The 17,807-nt window shown below is 46.2% G+C and overlaps 1 protein-coding gene across 1 annotated transcript; it reads left to right on the top strand.

The window, feature by feature from the left end:
• The first annotated feature begins 9,718 nt into the window (after positions 1 to 9,718).
• On the top strand, positions 9,719 to 16,557 carry LOC119372953 (uncharacterized). Its single transcript, XM_037643174.1, has 2 exons — positions 9,719 to 10,200; positions 16,044 to 16,557. Exons 1-2 carry the CDS (start codon positions 9,719 to 9,721, stop codon positions 16,555 to 16,557), a joined length of 996 nt encoding a protein of 331 aa, XP_037499102.1.
• Positions 16,558 to 17,807: the final 1,250 nt, after the last annotated feature.

The raw sequence follows: 17,807 nt of genomic DNA, 5'->3' as shown, positions 1-17,807 counted from the left end.
CCTCCCGAGAAACCTTCCTTTAAGAAGAAAACGAAATCCGATGGTTCACACACTGCAGTTAAGCTTGTGTGCCCAGAGTAATTACTTAATAATGAAAAATACTAGTATGCGGGATCCGGTTCTTTTTTCAAACTGAAAATTTTAAAACGTGAAAGGTAAGGCCGAATTCGGGTGAATGCATTGCTGCTCTCAATGGCGCGACAAGGCGAAGACAACGAACTTAGGGAGCCAGAAATAAGAAAAACAAATTGTAACAAACAAGCAGGCGTGCATGCTTCTCGCGAATAAAATTTTTTGTTATAATCGTACAACGGCATTGTACAAGAAGGAATATTATCAGAACGGAGTGAAAATGTTCAACGTGGCAATATGTGGCAAAAACGAGTCACAGTTACATTGCCATATTTAGCTAAACTTGATGCTTGCCGTATTAAAAGATCGAGCGAACCAAATTCTAATGATATTCTTGGGTTGTTGGCATATCAGCCCTTGTCAGAGTACGCAGCAAGATTTATTGGATTGCGTTTCTTTTGAGGAAAGCGATAAGTGATCGGCATGAGAAATAAATCTGGCGGCAAAAAATACACAGGGTTGATAAAAATATTAACTTCTGATGCTTAGCGTTCCAAAAGGACGGTTTAATATTGGAGCACACAATATGTAGGTGTCTACAGAAATACATTCGCAGCCGGGCCGGTCGGGTTTGGCTCCGGCAACCTTGGATGACGATCTGTTGTTTGTTGACGCTATAGTGCTATTCAGCAGCTACAGTGGAATCTCGGTAATACGATTCTGCATAATACGTTTTACGGCCTAACACGTTTTTCTTTTTATTTCCGGCCAAAGTCCCTTGGAAATAAGGCATTTTCATCCGTTTAATGCGATCACATTTTGGCCCAAAATGGAATAATACGACCTGTGAAAGTGGATCTTGGCCGATATAGCTGGAAATCCTATGTTTATTGTTCGGTATATTAGCTCAAACCACAATCAATCAAGCCACGATGTGTACGTTGCAGAGCCGCTGAGGCAATTTTTGCGCCGAAAACATCGTGGCCAGGCGCGGCCGCTCCGTTCAATGATGATGATGGTGCGTCAGGCGAAGAAATTCAGAAGAATTCATAAAACTACCTTTTCAGAATAATTTACTTCTAGACGCTGAAAAGAAAGTGCAGCGCCAATTGACTAGCTGCTTCAATGTGGCTCAATAAAAGTAAGTTGCTGACGGAGTATGCATATTTCCCTCCTTTTTTTTTAACCTCTTTGGCTAATACGTTTTTAGCATAATACATTTTATTTTTCGATTCCCGTGAAAAACGTATCAGCCAGGTTCCACTGTATTTAAATAGTGAATAAATATTCCTAAGGGCAGCGAACCAGGAATTTTTGGCAGCGCCGACATCAGTAAAGGTGGCTTAGACACTGGAACGAGAGAAGTTCTTCCAGCCCCCACATGGCTTCTCCCCGGGGACTGGAAGAGGTTTATTCTATATCGCAAAATGAATTATCGTCATCTTCGGCCTCCTAATCCGCAGTGATGTACTCGCCATAGCCTCGAACACCTCGAACACGCCATCGTTTTTCTTGGCAGAGCCCTCCAGTTGATCCGTGGACATCTACATCCTTCGCCATGGTGCTCGACGCTACGACGGCTCCTTTTCCCCGCACGTATGATGGGCACGCTGGGGCATAAGTGGCCGACCTCTGGCCTCCCCAACTCGAGGTTCTTATCCGAGTCGACGAGTCGATGCTGAAGCATATCGAGATCTGGTCTATGTACGAGACTGGCCGCAACCGGTCGTAGTCCTCCTGCCCCGCTGTCCCCACAAGGTCAGCTATACCTGATTTCTCTCGACATTGGTGCTGTAATAGGCATCGATGGCGATAACCGAAAACAGATCCTTGCTGAAGACCATCAGAGCACATGTCTTACAGCCCCCATCACCTTGAATGATCGGTGAAATTTTTCTCACCTCTGCCATCTGCGACATTGCTGCGGCAGGATCCGAAATGCGCTGCTTCTCCGGGTGGCTTTCGTCTTCTATTACTTCTATTAAGCTTTCTTTCAAAAGCAAATTCGCGAGCCTGTGGCTCACAATGGAGAAGTGAACTTAACATCATTTGCAACCTTTCGGCTGCGGTAAGCGCCCTTGCGCGGACTGTTTATTATTTTTTAAAATATTAGGGTCTATTAAGAAGGCAAGAACATGGGAAAATTTGAGTCGATACATAACTGCCTTTGGTAGCACTGCGACACGAGGACGAAGAAGTTTTGTATTGAGATTCGATACTCAAAATACCCGTAAAGGGACCGGCAGGCTGCGATCGGCGTTGACTAACACTCCTAGGTTTAAATGCACATATATACCCCATAAAGTGGACGGGAGGATGACCGCCGCCGTAGCTCAGTGGTAGAGCATCGGACGCGTTATGCGAAGGTCGCAGGCTCAGTCCCGGCCGGCGGCAAGTTATCTTTTCGTCCACTTTACTTTCGTTACATTTATATAATAATATCGGGGATTTAACGTCCGAAAACCACGATATGATTATTAGAGACGCCGTAGTGGAGGGCTCCGGAAATTTCGACCAGCTGGGGTTCTTTGACGTGCACCTAAATCTAAGTATACGGGTATCGAAAATGCAGCCGCCGCCGCCGGGATTCGATCCCGCGACCTTCGGGTCAGCAGTCGAGCGCCATAACCACTAGACCACCGTGACGGGTCTTTCTTTACATTTACATCCTAATTACTACAAATTACACCCCCTGTACTTTCCTTGGCATTATTGTGTGTTAGTCCTCATTAATATTGTGTCTAACAAAGAAAAACGAGCCCTTGAAATTCATCTTCCTTCCTAAAGTTATTATTATTATTTGAGATGTGCTTGCGCTGATAGTGAGCACCGAATTAATTACTGCCAGATGAGAATATAATTGAATCGTCGGATCTGTTTTGCATGGTTAATATATTATGATATTAGCGTCTTAATATTCTCCAATAGTTAGAAAGTTTTTGAAAAGAATGTGAAGCGCTGTTTACTAACTGCACAAACGACGATTTAGAAAGAAGTAGCCGATTCGTTGGTGTACTCTCTGCGGTTAGTGCGCACAACAGCGGCTAACCGGAAACGTCCAAACCTTCAGCGGCTTATAGCGCGCACTAGTACGTGGAACTCCTCGTGTTTTACGTCTACTATATGACCAATGACGTCTACTATATGACGAACTTTGTGGCCTCTACAACCTCGCGCACATCATTCTTCGTCTTGGCCACGTGGTCTTGGCAGAGCGCTCCAAGTGAGCCGTGGGAATCGGTGTCCTTCCCTATGGTACGTCCTTCCTCAGGCGCCGCGTTCTTCTGCTTCGTCATGGTCTGATCTGGGATGTGAGCAGGTCGCTGTGAAGGTTCCCCTTTCCCTCAAGAACAGGCTGGCGAAAAAGTGGCGCACTTCCGGCCTCCCCTGGTCCATCATGCTCTTCAGGAATGCGGGCGAGTTGATGTTGAAGCACATCGAGATAGCGTCTCTGTCCAGGTGCAACGGAGGCCGCAGCCGGTCATACTCTTCTCCCGCTGTGTCCCGCAAGGCCCCGCCAGCCCTGATCTCGACGGTGGCGACGTAGTTCTCAAACACAGCAGCACTGCAGCCAAACATGCTTCCAGAAGTGGGCCATGGCTGAAGACGATCCGGAGACAAGTCTTTCCGCACTCTCCGTCTCCGACTACACTAGATTATTTTTCTGATGGCCGCCATGTGTAGCGTTTCTTCTAAGCTCATGATGGTTAGCGCAAACGCAACACAGACGAAAGAAGAAGAAACGACGACACAAGCGCTATCTAACAACTGAATGTTTATTGGAAAAATCACAAATATATATGTCTAAGAAAGGAAAAAAAAACAACAACCCTCACATGCGCCAAAGATAATTGACAGATAAAAACGTGTCTGCTAACAAAACTACGCCCTGAACACATAGAAAATAAGGAGCTATTTAGACACAACCTCATTGGCTTTCGACGGGCGTTGTCCACACAGGACGCTATGCTTCTGCTTAAGCGGTCAATTTTCGATAACACGACTCGGGACGTGAGGGGAATCCTCGCACTGGACCTATCCAAGGCCTTCGACAGGGTATCGCATAGACACATTCTGACTGAGATTTCCACTCTTAACCTGGGCCAGCGTTTTCATGACTACACCCAATCTTTTCTCGCAGATCGCAAGGCACACCTCCGAATAGGCACGGTCTCAGAAGGGCCTTACGAACTAGGCAACTGCGGCACCCCACAGGGTTCCGTGCTCTCAACACTCTTATTCAACATCGCCATGCACAAGCTCTCCACTCGCCTCGCTGCAATCCCGAACGCGGGACACGCCATTTATGCGTACGATATCACGATCTGGGCACCGGGCGGATCGCTAGCCATGCTCGAACAGTCGTTGCAAAGCGCACTGGAGGCTACGGAGGACTTTCTTTCAAACACGGGCCTTGAACTCTCCCCTGATAAATCAGAGCTACTGTTATACCGACCGTCTAGACAGGGGGTTCGAAACCTTGCGCCTCTGGAAACATTGCCGATAGAAATTCGAGCTAAGAATGGACAGCCCATACCGAGGAGGGACTCGGTAAAGATCCTAGGTCTCCTCATTGATGCCAGGGGCTGTAACTCGCAGGCCCTCAACAGGCTCACTGGACAGGCCAGTAATATACTAAGACTTGTATCCCACGTTTCAAATCGAAGAGGTGGTCTCAAAGAGGACAATCTGCTCAGAGCTTACCAGGCATTCTTTCTCAGTAATGTTCTTTACATTGCGCCTTACCTTAATTGGGCTAAGGCGGAGAAGGCAAAACTTGACTCCCTCATCAGAACTGGTCTCAAGCGCGTGCTCAGCCTTCCGCATTTCACGAGCACCGAGAAGCTTCTGGAGCTAGGCCTCCACAACACCGCTGACGAGCTAATAGAAGCTCACACAGCGGCTCAGATAACGCGACTTTCATCCACTAAGCCAGGGATTAAGCTTTTAGCAGAAGCGGGTATTCAGCCTAGACATTAACAGACGACGAAAGTTAGCTTGTCCCGGGAGAACAGAAATCGCATCATGGTTGACCCCGTCCCGCGAAACATCCACCCAGTGCACCATAAGGGTCGAAGATTCGCGAGGGCCAAGGCCATCCTTCAAAAGATCAATCAACAGAAACTAGAGGCCCTCTTTGTCGATGCTGCCAGATATGACGGTAGAGATAAGTTTGCTATTTCGGTCCTTGACGCGGGAGGCAACATGCTTAATGCAGCCTCTGTTTATACTAAGACTGCCCACGTGGCGGAGGAAGCGGTGATCGCTCTGGCTTTTCACAGCGCAAAGGCTCCTGCTGTTGTATTCTCGGACTCGCGCACGGCAGTTAGATCCTTCTCGAGCGCCCTCGTGTCTGAACAGGCGAACAATATTGTGAACAAAGCACTGCAACGAACGCGGGAGAACAGCGAAGGGGGGTACCACATCACGTGGTTCCCAGCTCATCTCGATGGCTTAGTTAACCCGCTCGGATGTAATCCTAACGAGCAGGCTCATCGGTTAGCGCGCGATTTCATGTACCGCGCTGCCACGGATAGCCAGGCTCGTAACGAGGTCGACATCCATAAAGATTCACTATGTACTTTTCACGAAATTATTTCCCACTATCGCCTGGCCAGGAAAAAATTTCCACTACCCCACCCAAAACTGAACAAGCCTCAGGCTACCACATTCAGACTTCTGCAAACCCGTACGTATCCCACTCCTCGGTCCCTTAATAGGATAGACCCCGACCACTTACAGTCATGCCCCAAATGCGGCCATGACTCATGCTCTTTCGACCACATGCTCTGGCTGTGCCCAACCCTTACTGCCTCTCCACCCTTCTCGAAGGATCAATGGGAGGAATCCCTGAAGAGTAGTGATCTCCACACCCAACTCCAGGCAGTCCAGAGGGCCCACGACATCGCGACGGAACTTGGACTTCCAGTCCCATCGTGGGCGGAGCCACCAACTTGATCTGGGGGCCTCCGGCTCCCCAGATTCGAGTTCCTCAGGTCTCCAATAAAGTTCTTGTCATGTCATGTCAAATGCCTCCGCGATTTCTTGAGTTTCGTCTGTGTTGCGTTTGCGCTAACCATCATGAGCATTTTCCAACTCGCCCAATTCGCTACCCTCCTACAGTTTCTTCTAAGCACTGCCCAAAAAGCGCTGCCTCTTGGGCGGTGTCCTTCTTCTTGATCTTTTGCAAACCTTGATCCGACTTCTATTCCAAAAGGATTCGCGATGCTACGGCGCACTCTCAACATTCCGAAGTAGCCCCTTCGCTATGAAAAACACCGTTATGTAGTATTCGGGGCCATTTTTATACACTTTAGTTCTTCACGAAGAGATAAAGGCAGGCGATCTGCGGTATATTCACAGCTAGGGGATTTCTGAGGCAAGGATACAGGCAGAGAACGAAGTTACGGTGGGACAGGGTAAACACTAGCTTATTCATCCTGTACTCGGTCCCATCGGCGCCAGCTCTGTTCAGCTCAGTGTGCAGGAAGGTAATGACGAACTTAGCAACTCACTTAAACATCAATGACTATTGTACATCGTGACACATCTAAAGTTGTGCAGTAGTTAGGGCATTCACTTTCTTCCCGAGGGTGCAATGGCGCGATATCCTATGAACACACTATAAATATCGTAAATGCATACTTGCGTCGCCATTGCCCGTATTACACACACACACACACACACACACACACACACACACACACACACACACACACACACACACACACACACACACACACACACACACACACACACACACCACACACACCACTATATATATATATAGCAATTTTTGAAGTTGTAGCCAACTGCAACTGCTTTTGAAGTTGTAGCCAAATGTTCAAATGTTGAGCCGAATCAATTCATGTAGAAAGCGTTAATATATTTCCTGGAGAGCAATCAGTGGCTAGGCTAAAAAAGAAAAAAATATTTGGTTGCAAGCACACGCACACACAAACACATGTCAGTTTCACTACGTTTTTTTTTCTTTTCTTTTTTGGTTGGCATGACGTGGATTACATGATTCCACTGGCTTGCGGTAAATCAACCGTGAGCCCATATATGTATGCTCAGTTTGTGAACAAACGTCTGCAGTAAGGGTAGTAACAGTGTAACTCCAGTGTTCTCTCACCCGTAGTTATCCGCTGCCATTCTTTCCTGACATATATTGATGAGCTAACAACCCCAGCATGCCGCTCTCGCTTTTCTTTTGTTTTTGTTGGCACGAGTTCTCGATTCGATTATTGCCAGTAATTTTGCGAAAGTTGTTTCTGCCACTTCGCGTTTGTACTTGTGTTTCAGTTGGAAATATCACTTGCGAGAACGGCTCGTGAAGGTTTGTCGATACTTCGGGAAAGTGGCGCAGCACATTCTGAATGATTAGCCATGATTTGGATCATACAAGGGTTTGAACAAAATAAAGGGTAAGATAAATTGAAACGCATTTGCAAAAGAGAGAACCGTTACACCGTAAGCAGAATCTTGGTTTCTGCGGCGTCATATTCGAGGCAAACTGTATGGCGAGGCAAACTGTATGAGGCAGGAAGGGCGCCCATCCTGCTGTTTGTGTCTTTTCTCCTCGCATAGCTTTTGCCACAAATTTCATCGGATATGTTGCACTATATATGCCTGTTGCGATAATTTATAGGATATTACAAATTTCGTCAACATAAAATGCAAAGTACATTTTTTTGTGCATGTAATTCTTCTTGAATGTCGCATAAATTTACAGACGGCGTGAAAAACGCTCCTGTGGTTAAAACTCATGATTTATAACACATTATGTATTTGTTTCGCAACTGCGCTATTGTCACCACGTTTCGTCAAACAGTACACAAAGATCATTAGGTAATCTAGTTACGCTGCAGAAGCGAGCCTTACGGGCTTTTGCTGACCTACCCTACAAGGGACATACGCGTGATCTATTTCTGAAATATAAAATTACCCGAGTTGATCACCTACACGAGTAAGAACTTACGAGTTTTTCCAAACGCGAAACGACTGGGGGTAACAGTCATATCAGGAACATCGAGAATTTGAAAACCAACCAATCGTCTCGCGTAATCCGATACACTGAATATTGGGCAATTCCGCATCCACGCACAAGCTGCGGTCTTCAAACGCTTTCTTACTGTCCTCCCTGAACGCTAAATAAATATAAACTATATGATGAAAACATACGTTTTGTTACTAAAATACAATTACTCCAACTGCTATTGTGAGTGTTACCTTTCTTATACGCGTCATTTGAAAAATATTCCCTGCGCCATTTCAAATCGCTAAGTTCCCGTTTTCTTGTTTTCGTTTGCTGTATGTATTTTTTTTTCAATGTTGCTATAAGTGTATGTATGGACCATTCTTGCCATGTTGCTGCTTGTGTTTTCTAAGGCTGGTGGGACTAGTGAAGCTGTCATTATGCAGCTTTTATCCTACCAACCTTGTCGCTTATATATGTTTATGCATGTTGTATACTTATTTCGGAAGTTTCTTACACTAGAGTGACGCGAGTAAACAGCGTAAATGAAACGCAAAGCGAAATGCTCTACTATTTCGGTTTTAATTACATACTGTTGTCAAGTGCTCAAAAAAATGAAACAAAAAAAAGAGTTGTTGTACGTTAGGTTAGTTGGTCGGTGCCTTGTGGCGTGATTTCTCCAACCCACTGCGAGGGATTATCCTTAAGTCCCGTGGCAGTATGTTCGCTGGTTGGTTCCTCAGTACTTATAGGGGACTCCGTGCAAGAGTTCTTCCTCCTCGTGTTCTCGTGCTACCAATTGCAGTTATGTGTGTTCTCAAATCAGCCCATCTTTATGCCCTATTAAAGAACCCTAAATGCTATAAAATGGTGTAGGCTTGATATGTCAACTTCACGACCATATCCCTAGAGTTTGTATCGCTCAAGGTTGCACGGCGGGCTTAGTGATTCATAGCATCCAGAGGTATAGCGCATCCAAGACGGTACGAAGCGAAGGACACACAACACACATACACAGCGCTAACTTTCAGCAAATGTGCGCAACAAAACATGCGCTGTTTGTTGAACGTTAGCGCTGTATATGCGTGTTGCGTGTCTTTAGCTTTATCCCTTCTTGGATGCGCTATACCTTTGGATGCTTCGTATCGCTCGTTGTGTTAATCTTGCAAGCTTGCCTCATATTTTTCGTAGTATGCCGCTATAGTTTAGACGCTCTTTTGCCACGTAATACCACACTGAACATTGTCACATAGTATTGATAGTATGGTTTTGTCCGATGCCGCTGCACTTACTCGATCTAACTAAAAATTCTCAGTTTGTAAAACAGCACATGTTTTGTTGTTTCATTCCGTTTTATTATTTGTTTTTCCTCTCCAACTTCGTTCTCTTCGAGCAATCGTGCCACTGAGAGCAGCAATAAATCCACAAAAACTCAACATTACTTTTCACCTTTTAAAAATCCCTGTTTGTAAAAATAAACCGGACCACGCATAACAGTTTCTACAGGTATAAATGAGTAATTACAAGAGAACGTTGAGCTAAAGCACTGAGTATGAACCATCGGCTTTCTCATAATGAAAGGTTTCCTAGAAGAAGAATACGAAGAAGAAGAAGATGAAGAAAACTGTCGTGGAAGCAACGCGTTTTCACTCCGTCGGAAGACCACAGATGACCGCGATCGGAAAAAAGCTGGTCATCGTCGGCGACGGTGAGGGCAGCGAGAGGCGTCCTCTAAACGTCTTCGGTGATGGCGAGCTTGCGGATGTCCCTGTGCCTGCCGTCTTGGAGAACTATGTCGCCACCATCGACGTCAGGGCTGAGCTGGCCTTATGGGACACAGCGGGGCAGGAGGACTATGACCGGTTGCGGCCACTGTCGCACCTGAAACTAGGCGCGACCTTGTTGTGCTTCAGCATCGACTCGCCCGACTTCCTGCACAAACCGGAGTCGTGGAGGCCGGCGGTCCGCCACGTCTGCGCCAGCGTGTCCGTCATCTTCGCAAAGGTGATGAACCGCAGCAACCACTTGCCCATGCTGGCAGATCCAGCCATGACGAAGCACAAGCACGGTGTTCCAGAGGAAGGGCGTACCACGTCGGTGAAGACCAACGCCGACGACTCACCTGGAGTTCTCCGCCAAGACCAAGGACGGTGTGCGCGAGGTGATCGATAGTGCAAAGACGGACACCTTACTCATGTGTAGAGGCCATAGTATACTTAATTTATTCCGCAATATAGAATGAACCTCTTCCGGTCTCGGGTGAGAAGCCAGATAGGGGCTGGAGGAGCTTCTCTCGCTTTTGTGTCTTACTCGTATTAATGTGCGCGCCGCCAACAGCTCTCGGTTCGCTATCACGTGCCTCCTGGAAATTGAGGAAGGTTTATATGTTATAATGTTGTTGTTGTACCTCAGGCACTTAACACAATCCACCTCGGCAGATCGGCCATGAATCGGATGGTGCCCTGATTAAGGAAATTAATTAGCTTGCTGAAGGATTAGGTTTAGAAATAAATAGTTTAGACGTAACTCATTCGTAGTATAAACAAATAAAATTCAGAAATAGGGCGCTACTGAAGCGTACCGTAAGGCGAAGGAAGAAGGAAACCCTCACTGCCGGTGTACGCTGTTGTTTCGTTGCGTTTGATACTGACCGGACTGCCGCAGTTCAGTGTGAGTGAATACGATACCCGTATGTATTTATACTGTTTTTTTAGACAATGCAGATTTTTGATAAATATTCTGTGACATTCAGACGCTGTCATTTTCGCACAAGAAATCTATGTCGAGGTGGAAATACTTTGCCGCAACTAAAATGACATTGACGCGACCGATTAACAAACACTTGTTAATTAACTTTTTAAGTATTCACTTGAGGGCAGTCATTCATATTAGAAAGTTGTAGTGCGTGCCAATTTATGGCATACCTATTTTTTCGAAATCACAAACGTTGCACGTAATTCGAGGTACTATTCATCAGCGAATTTTAAGGCCGATATCGAAAATGATGACACCCGGCGCGCAGGATACGCGGCCTCTGTTACGTAAGACCGGAAGTACGCGTGACAAGGGAGTAAAGAAATTTGAATGAAGGTGTGTCAAAGCAGAATCTGGTCAGGGAAATTGGCAAGCGTTCTGGAATGCACAAGTAGAGAGCTCATTCTTTGGGTGCGATGTTTAGGGCTTGTCTCTTTCTTTTTCAAACTGTAAAGAGGTGGGAAAAACTATTTCGCCTGTCTGCAAGAAGCGTCGCAGTGGCCGGCTCCGAGTTTTATGCTTCACACAGAAAGAAAAAGTTCATATTTCGGTTTTCTTGTGCACAGCTCGAAAGAAACAGATAAGCACCAAACACCGCACGCGTGGGTAAGGTGATCCACTAGCGCAAGAGATACGACTTGCCACTTTGCACGGAAAGAAACCAACCAAAATAGGTTGTCATGCACTACAACTTTTAAATACAAGCAACTGTCTAAAGTGAATAATGAAAAAGTTAATTAACAGGCTTTTCTTAATCAGTCGCAACAGTGTCATTTCATCTGGGGCAAAGTATTTTCATTAGACGTAGAGATTTGGTGCGAAAACGACAGAAGCCTTACTCTCACAGGATTTTTTGAAAAATCTGTATTGTGTAGAAGAACACCCTTTATAAAGGAGTGTGCAGAACCTACCATAGTTATGATCAATCCGTAAACAAGCAGAACTCTTTGTTGGGCGAGTTGGTGCATGTTAACGGATGGAATGAGACGCCAACGAGACAAATACAAGGAATGACACGGACGAACGCCTACTGACAACTGATTTCTGACAACTGTTTTCTTCGAATAAAGAATCATTTGTCAGTAGGCTTTCGTCCGTGTCACTTCTTGTGTTTGTCTCGTTGGTGCCTTATTCCTACCGTTAATCCGCAGGCCTTCTCCATACAGCGTGCTCCAAAATTATTCGGTGGTTTTGGCACATTAAGTACCGAATTAATATTTTCCTGAACCGCCTGTATTCTTTCGCAGTCATGTTTATTTTTCACGGCCGATCACTTATCGCTTTCATCAAAACCAACTCAATCCATTAACTATTCCGGCGTATGTTGATTTGGCTTGATAAATCAACATCCCCAGCATGTCATCGGCTCTCGCTCATTTTATATACAAAGCCTCAAATTTTGCGTAGTATGCCGATAAGCTTTACAATTTTTTGCTACACATTACCACATCGAACACCGTCACTCAGTACCATTGGTAACACTATTTTTGTACATAGACTGCCATGATACTTACTCGATTGCTTATAACGAAAAATTCTCAGCTGTGATAACAGGGGTGCTAAGCAGGATGGCCCGGGCTTCTCGGGCATACGAGTTTGCTCCGAGCTTGCATTACGGTGATCATGACAGGAAGACGGTGCGGATCACGCGATAGCAGCGTTGATAAAAACGGCTACAAGAACAAGCATGGCGTCACGTACGCATGTGCGGCATTTGCGGCGGTTTTCAAAAGAACACCGCGTGCGAACGCGTCAGCGCCGCCACTCAGTCAACATTTTCACAGTGCAGCGACGTCAGCGAGATTGCCGCGCTATCTTTTTGCCAACTGATCATCGCACCTCCCACGAGCGTGTTCGTGGGCGTTTGTCCTCTTTCGGAAAATTCTTTCGTTCCACCTGCAGCATGGGAATTTCCACTCTGGAAGGCAACAAGGGCGCACGCGCAGCACTCTGGTGCAGCTCGTTTCGCTTCTCTGGAATATTACAGATAAATAAACGGACATGTTACTGCTATACTTACATTATACGTCTGAAGATTTTTCTGTAGTAGCGAATATGTAGAAACAATGCCTCCACAAACAAGTAAATAGTAAACAAGTAAATAGTTATCGCCGAAAATCCCACCAGGGGCGCTTGCTTCATAGCTGTGAGTGGTACGTCATGAGAGCGGTGAAAGTGAATGCGAGACATCCTACCCACGTGATGATATAACCTTTAGTTCTTCGTGCGTGTGTGCATATATAGTCTGTGCGATTAGGCTCATAGATGAATCGTGCCGCTCGCTGGCGTTGCGTCGTGAGCACTGTTCCTCGGCAAGAGGAAACGCGGTGGGCGGACCCGCTCTTCGCCGCGGGCGTCTGTCAGTCAAATTTATTGACGCGCGAACTCGGGCACAAACTCGTTGATTCTGAAAAGGCCCCAGTTCAACTCGTGACTGTCATAGTGCCGGTGTGCTTGTCAAGTGTTTTGTGCGGCGGACGCTATTCAGCAGCTTCTTTGCATATAAAATAATTTCGTCAGCTTGCACTACTTGTGCGAGGCTGAAGCCATCGGAGGAGCTTGTGCTCACATAGCTTCTTCCAGCTTTTTACGTGGCTCGTCTACTCATATGCTTGGTCTGCTTCGCAGTAATGACCGTGTCAGTTCGGTTTCAATATTGGTGCTATTGATAAGGGAGCTCTTAACTAACATGATATTGAATGTCCTTTCTTAATTGTTAATGTTTTAATTACCACGACATTAATTACCCAGGTCTAATTCGCAAGGTCCTGAATAGCACAGAGATAATTTGCATACTACTAATTAGGACGATCCTAATTAACACGACTTCAGTGAGTAAGATCTTCATTATATTGGTTTTAAGTACACGCTCCTAATTAGCGTCGTTTTAATTAGCACTAATTGATCGTGTTTTAATTACAGCGCCATTAATGACTCAGGTTTATTTCGCAATGTCCTGAATAGTACAGAGGTAATTAGCATAATTCTAATGAGCACGATCCTAATTAACACGCTCCTAATCAGCGTCGTGTTAGTTAACATTAATTTATGGTGTCTTAATTACCACGGCATTAATTACTCAGGTTTAATTCGCAAGGTCCTGAATAGTACAAATGTAATTAGCATAATCCTAATTAGCACGACCTAATTAACACGATCTCGGTGAGTAAGGTCTTGATTATCTTGGTTTTAATTACATGGTCCTAATTAGCGTCGTGTTAGCATGATCTCAATTACCTTGTCCCTAGCTTTACCCGACTTCCTTAGCATGGTCTTAGTAAGACGTGGCTTAGCTCGGCCTTCGCATGATTTGGCCTAGCCAGCTTCGTCATAGCACTTCCTGACTTAGCTAGGTATACCGCCCTGCCAGTTAGCTAATCAGCCGGGCGCACGTGCTCTGGGAGCGAGCAGACGATGAAGAAGAGAACGACGAGGGCGCGCGCCGGCCGAGCAAAGCGCTGGAATGTGATTATACAGGTGGCCTCGGCGATTAGCTCTAGCCGCCGTGTTATAAGCTACTCGGTCGGAACTAATCTCAGAGGACACGGTGCTGATTATCCTAAAGGATACTTAGTGCAGACATTAAACGCTTGAAAATGAATTCAAACGGCGCGTGCACACATAAAAAATCACAGCATATCCACGGAGCGAATGATGATGAGTGGGCGAAGCTGCGGAGGTTCATCGGTAAACCGTGAATCTTCCGTGAATTCTGCCCAGTACATCATCGCCGACGTGAGATCGGGCGCGTTTATACTAAAGGTTCGATGAGTTATGACGACTTGCAGCTCACTTTAATTTTACATGTACGCTGTCAATTTTCATTGCTTAGAAAACCATTGCTTTAGAAAACATCTGGCGTCTTTCGTTAAGCAGCTGGCGTCTTTTCGTTTTGCTTTAGAAACATCTGGCGTTCTTTCGTTTTGCTTTTACAAAACATCTGGCGTCTTTCGCTGGTTTATTTCATCAATCAACGGCGTTTTGAACAAAATTTTTATTGTTTAATCACGCACAGGAGAAATCTCACCAGGCACTACCTTAGAGGTAAACAATGGCTGCTAATGGGAATGAGAGACAGAAGAAGTCGGCTTTTAGCTAAAACTTACACTTCTACTTCTACTAACGTTTCCTACTGGAACATGCCAATGGCTGCTAATGGGGAATGAGAGACAGAAGAATTCGGCTTTTATTTAACGCGCACGCTGCGAATTTTTTATTGTTCAACAACGCACAGGAAAAATCTCCCACCGGCACCACCTTGGAGGTCAAAGCGTAAGACTGGTTACGCACTACGACTTCTACGACTACGACTACGAGGGACGAACGGGTGCCGCCTTAAGGAGCTTCGCCCCTAAAAAATATAGTTAGTAGAGCTGTCTCCCACTTTTCTTGCATGGGTGCACTTCTGCACTCAGTGGAACGACAAACAAATGGAAGTAGTTTGACGACACCACCCAATCTTCTCGACCGTCCTTGACCCTTGACGTGACGCCGCGTTCCATCGTAACCAATGGAACGCGGCGCGCGCTGAGGGACGGATTTCACCTTCTCGTACTATTAGCTCGTTCAAAAGGGGGCGTCGCCAGAGCTCGGAAAGATCCAGAGTTTCGCCAAACTCGGGCCATCCTGCATAGCACCCCAGCGCATATTTCGTTCTGTTTGATTCCGTTTTCGATGTTTTCCTGCAGCTTTGGCGCCTTGTCACCAAATATTACCACGTTGAACACTAACTTATGTCTGATAACATTCTTTCTTATCCGATGCCGTTGTACTTACTGGATCGTGGACTCTAACAATTTCCAGCTGTTTTTGTTCCTCAGACACTGGGCGCAGCCAACTTCAGGGGATATGTGCGAGAACAGTGAACGCCGTTTTTCTTCCATTTCTTTTTTTTCCGTTTTTCTCCATAACTTCGTTGTCTTCGCGTTGTCGCCCCATTGTGAGCAGCAATGCATCCACCCGAACTCAGCCTTATTCTTCACGTTTTAAATATTCCTGTTTGTAGTTCTGAACCAGATCTCGCATAGCAGTGTTTCTCATAAAAAGGTAATTACTCTGCGCCATTAAGCTTAATCGCTCAGTGCAAACCATAGGATTTTTTTTCTTCTTGAAATAATGTTTCCAAGAAGAGGCGCACGAAGAAGAAGAAGAAGAAGAAAACCACCCTAGGAAGCAACGGTGTGAGCCATGCATCAAGGAAATCATCATCATCATCATCAACGTGTCTATGCTCCCACAGAAGACCACAGATGGCCGCGATCAGAAAGAAACTTGTGATCGTCGGAGATGTTGAGGTCAGCGAGACGCGTCTTCTAAGCGTGTGCAGCGATGGTGAGCTTGCGGAGGGCTCTGTGTCCACTGTATTCGAGAACTACGTCAACACCACCGAAGTCAAGCTTGGCGTGGCCTTGTGGGACACAGCGGGGCAGGAGGACTATGACCGGTTGCGACCTCCGTGGCACCGCGACAGAGACGTGGTCTTGATGTGCTTCAGCATCGACTTGCGAAAGTTCCCGGACAACTCGGAGTCAGGGAGGCGTGAGGTGCGCCACTTCTGCCTGAGCGTGTACGTCATCCTTGCATGGATGATGAATCCCCGCAACTTCTCGCTCACGTTACCCGACCCAGCCATGACGAAGCAGAAGCACCCTGCTCATCACGAAGGACGTGCTTTGGCAGAAGAGAACAACGCCTACGGCTCACCTGGAGTCCTCCGCCACGACCAAGGATGGTGTGTGGGAGATGTGCGATAGTGCAAAGACGGCAACCTTACACAGGTGTAGAGGCCGTAGAATAATAAATTTATTCTGCGATGTAAAATAAACTTCATCCAGTACCCGGTGAGAAGCCAGATGGAGGCTGGAGGAGCTTTTCTCGCTTCATTGTCTTGGTCACATTATTTAACATGTGCGATACCAACAACGCTAGGTGCGCTACCCTGCGCATTCAGGAAACTTAGGAAGGTTGTTCGTAACATTGAAAACAGCTGCAGAGTACTATAACGACAACCAACAAGAGGTCACTCGCTACAGTTGCCCAGGGTAAGTTCCCCGTAACTGACGCCTCTGGTTGTCACCATCATCTTTATTGGTCTCGCCCATGTCCGTTGCAGGCCAGCGGCCTCTCCCGGTGATCTCCAATTGGGCCTGTCTTGCGCCCGCTGATTCCATTTTACGTCTGCAAAATTTTTTTCAATGTTTCATCACACCAACGAATTCTTTGTAGTCTTCAGCTATGCTGCCCTTTCATTGGCGCCCATTCTGTAGCTGTAATACACAACCGGTTATCTGCCCTACGAATCACACCCAGACACACTGGGCCTGATTATGTACACTGTCAGGTGCCTGAAATAATTGCACAGTAGCTGTTCTCATGGTTTAACGCGCCACTATGAAACACTACCTGAAGATTTTATTGTACGTGGTCCTGAATTTGACAGAATAAAAATTCGGCAGATCCCACGTACCGTGGGATTCGATGTTATGCAAAGCATGCGCCGGGAAGGTGACTGTGGCGTAATTTTTTTTACTGAGCGACACGTCACAAAATGACGCTAAAGATTTGTATAAATTTTATACGCACACATATATCTTGAAGAGCCGCATATGTGTTATATAACCAGTTGTTTACGGTTGGGTAACGCTGCCAACGGCAACGTGGGCATTACCAACACCAGAAGGGGAAAGCTGATATGTAGTGCTTATACTTGTCCCTTATGATGGAGAACGCACGCACGTTTCAGGAACCCGTGTGCATGTGTGGAAGAAGTTCTTGACAGTTCTTGAACAAGGTCATCATCACCGTGATCAGTGAGCACCAGCAGCTGGTCATGACTTGTTATAGGATCCGGTCGTGATCGCGGTGACGAGGGGTCAATGTGTAGTGAAAACATGTGGTATAGTAGAGCTGTCGGAATTCGTGGATACCTCGGTCATTTCGTCGACAAATTGTGAGTCGATAGAGCCGGCGACATGTCGGAACCTGAAGCCACCCTTCGCGTTGG

This window comes from Rhipicephalus sanguineus, chromosome 1 (genome assembly GCF_013339695.2).
Source record: "Rhipicephalus sanguineus isolate Rsan-2018 chromosome 1, BIME_Rsan_1.4, whole genome shotgun sequence".
Lineage (NCBI taxonomy): Eukaryota > Metazoa > Arthropoda > Arachnida > Ixodida > Ixodidae > Rhipicephalus > Rhipicephalus sanguineus.
This window is presented reverse-complemented; position numbering and strand designations above follow the sequence as displayed.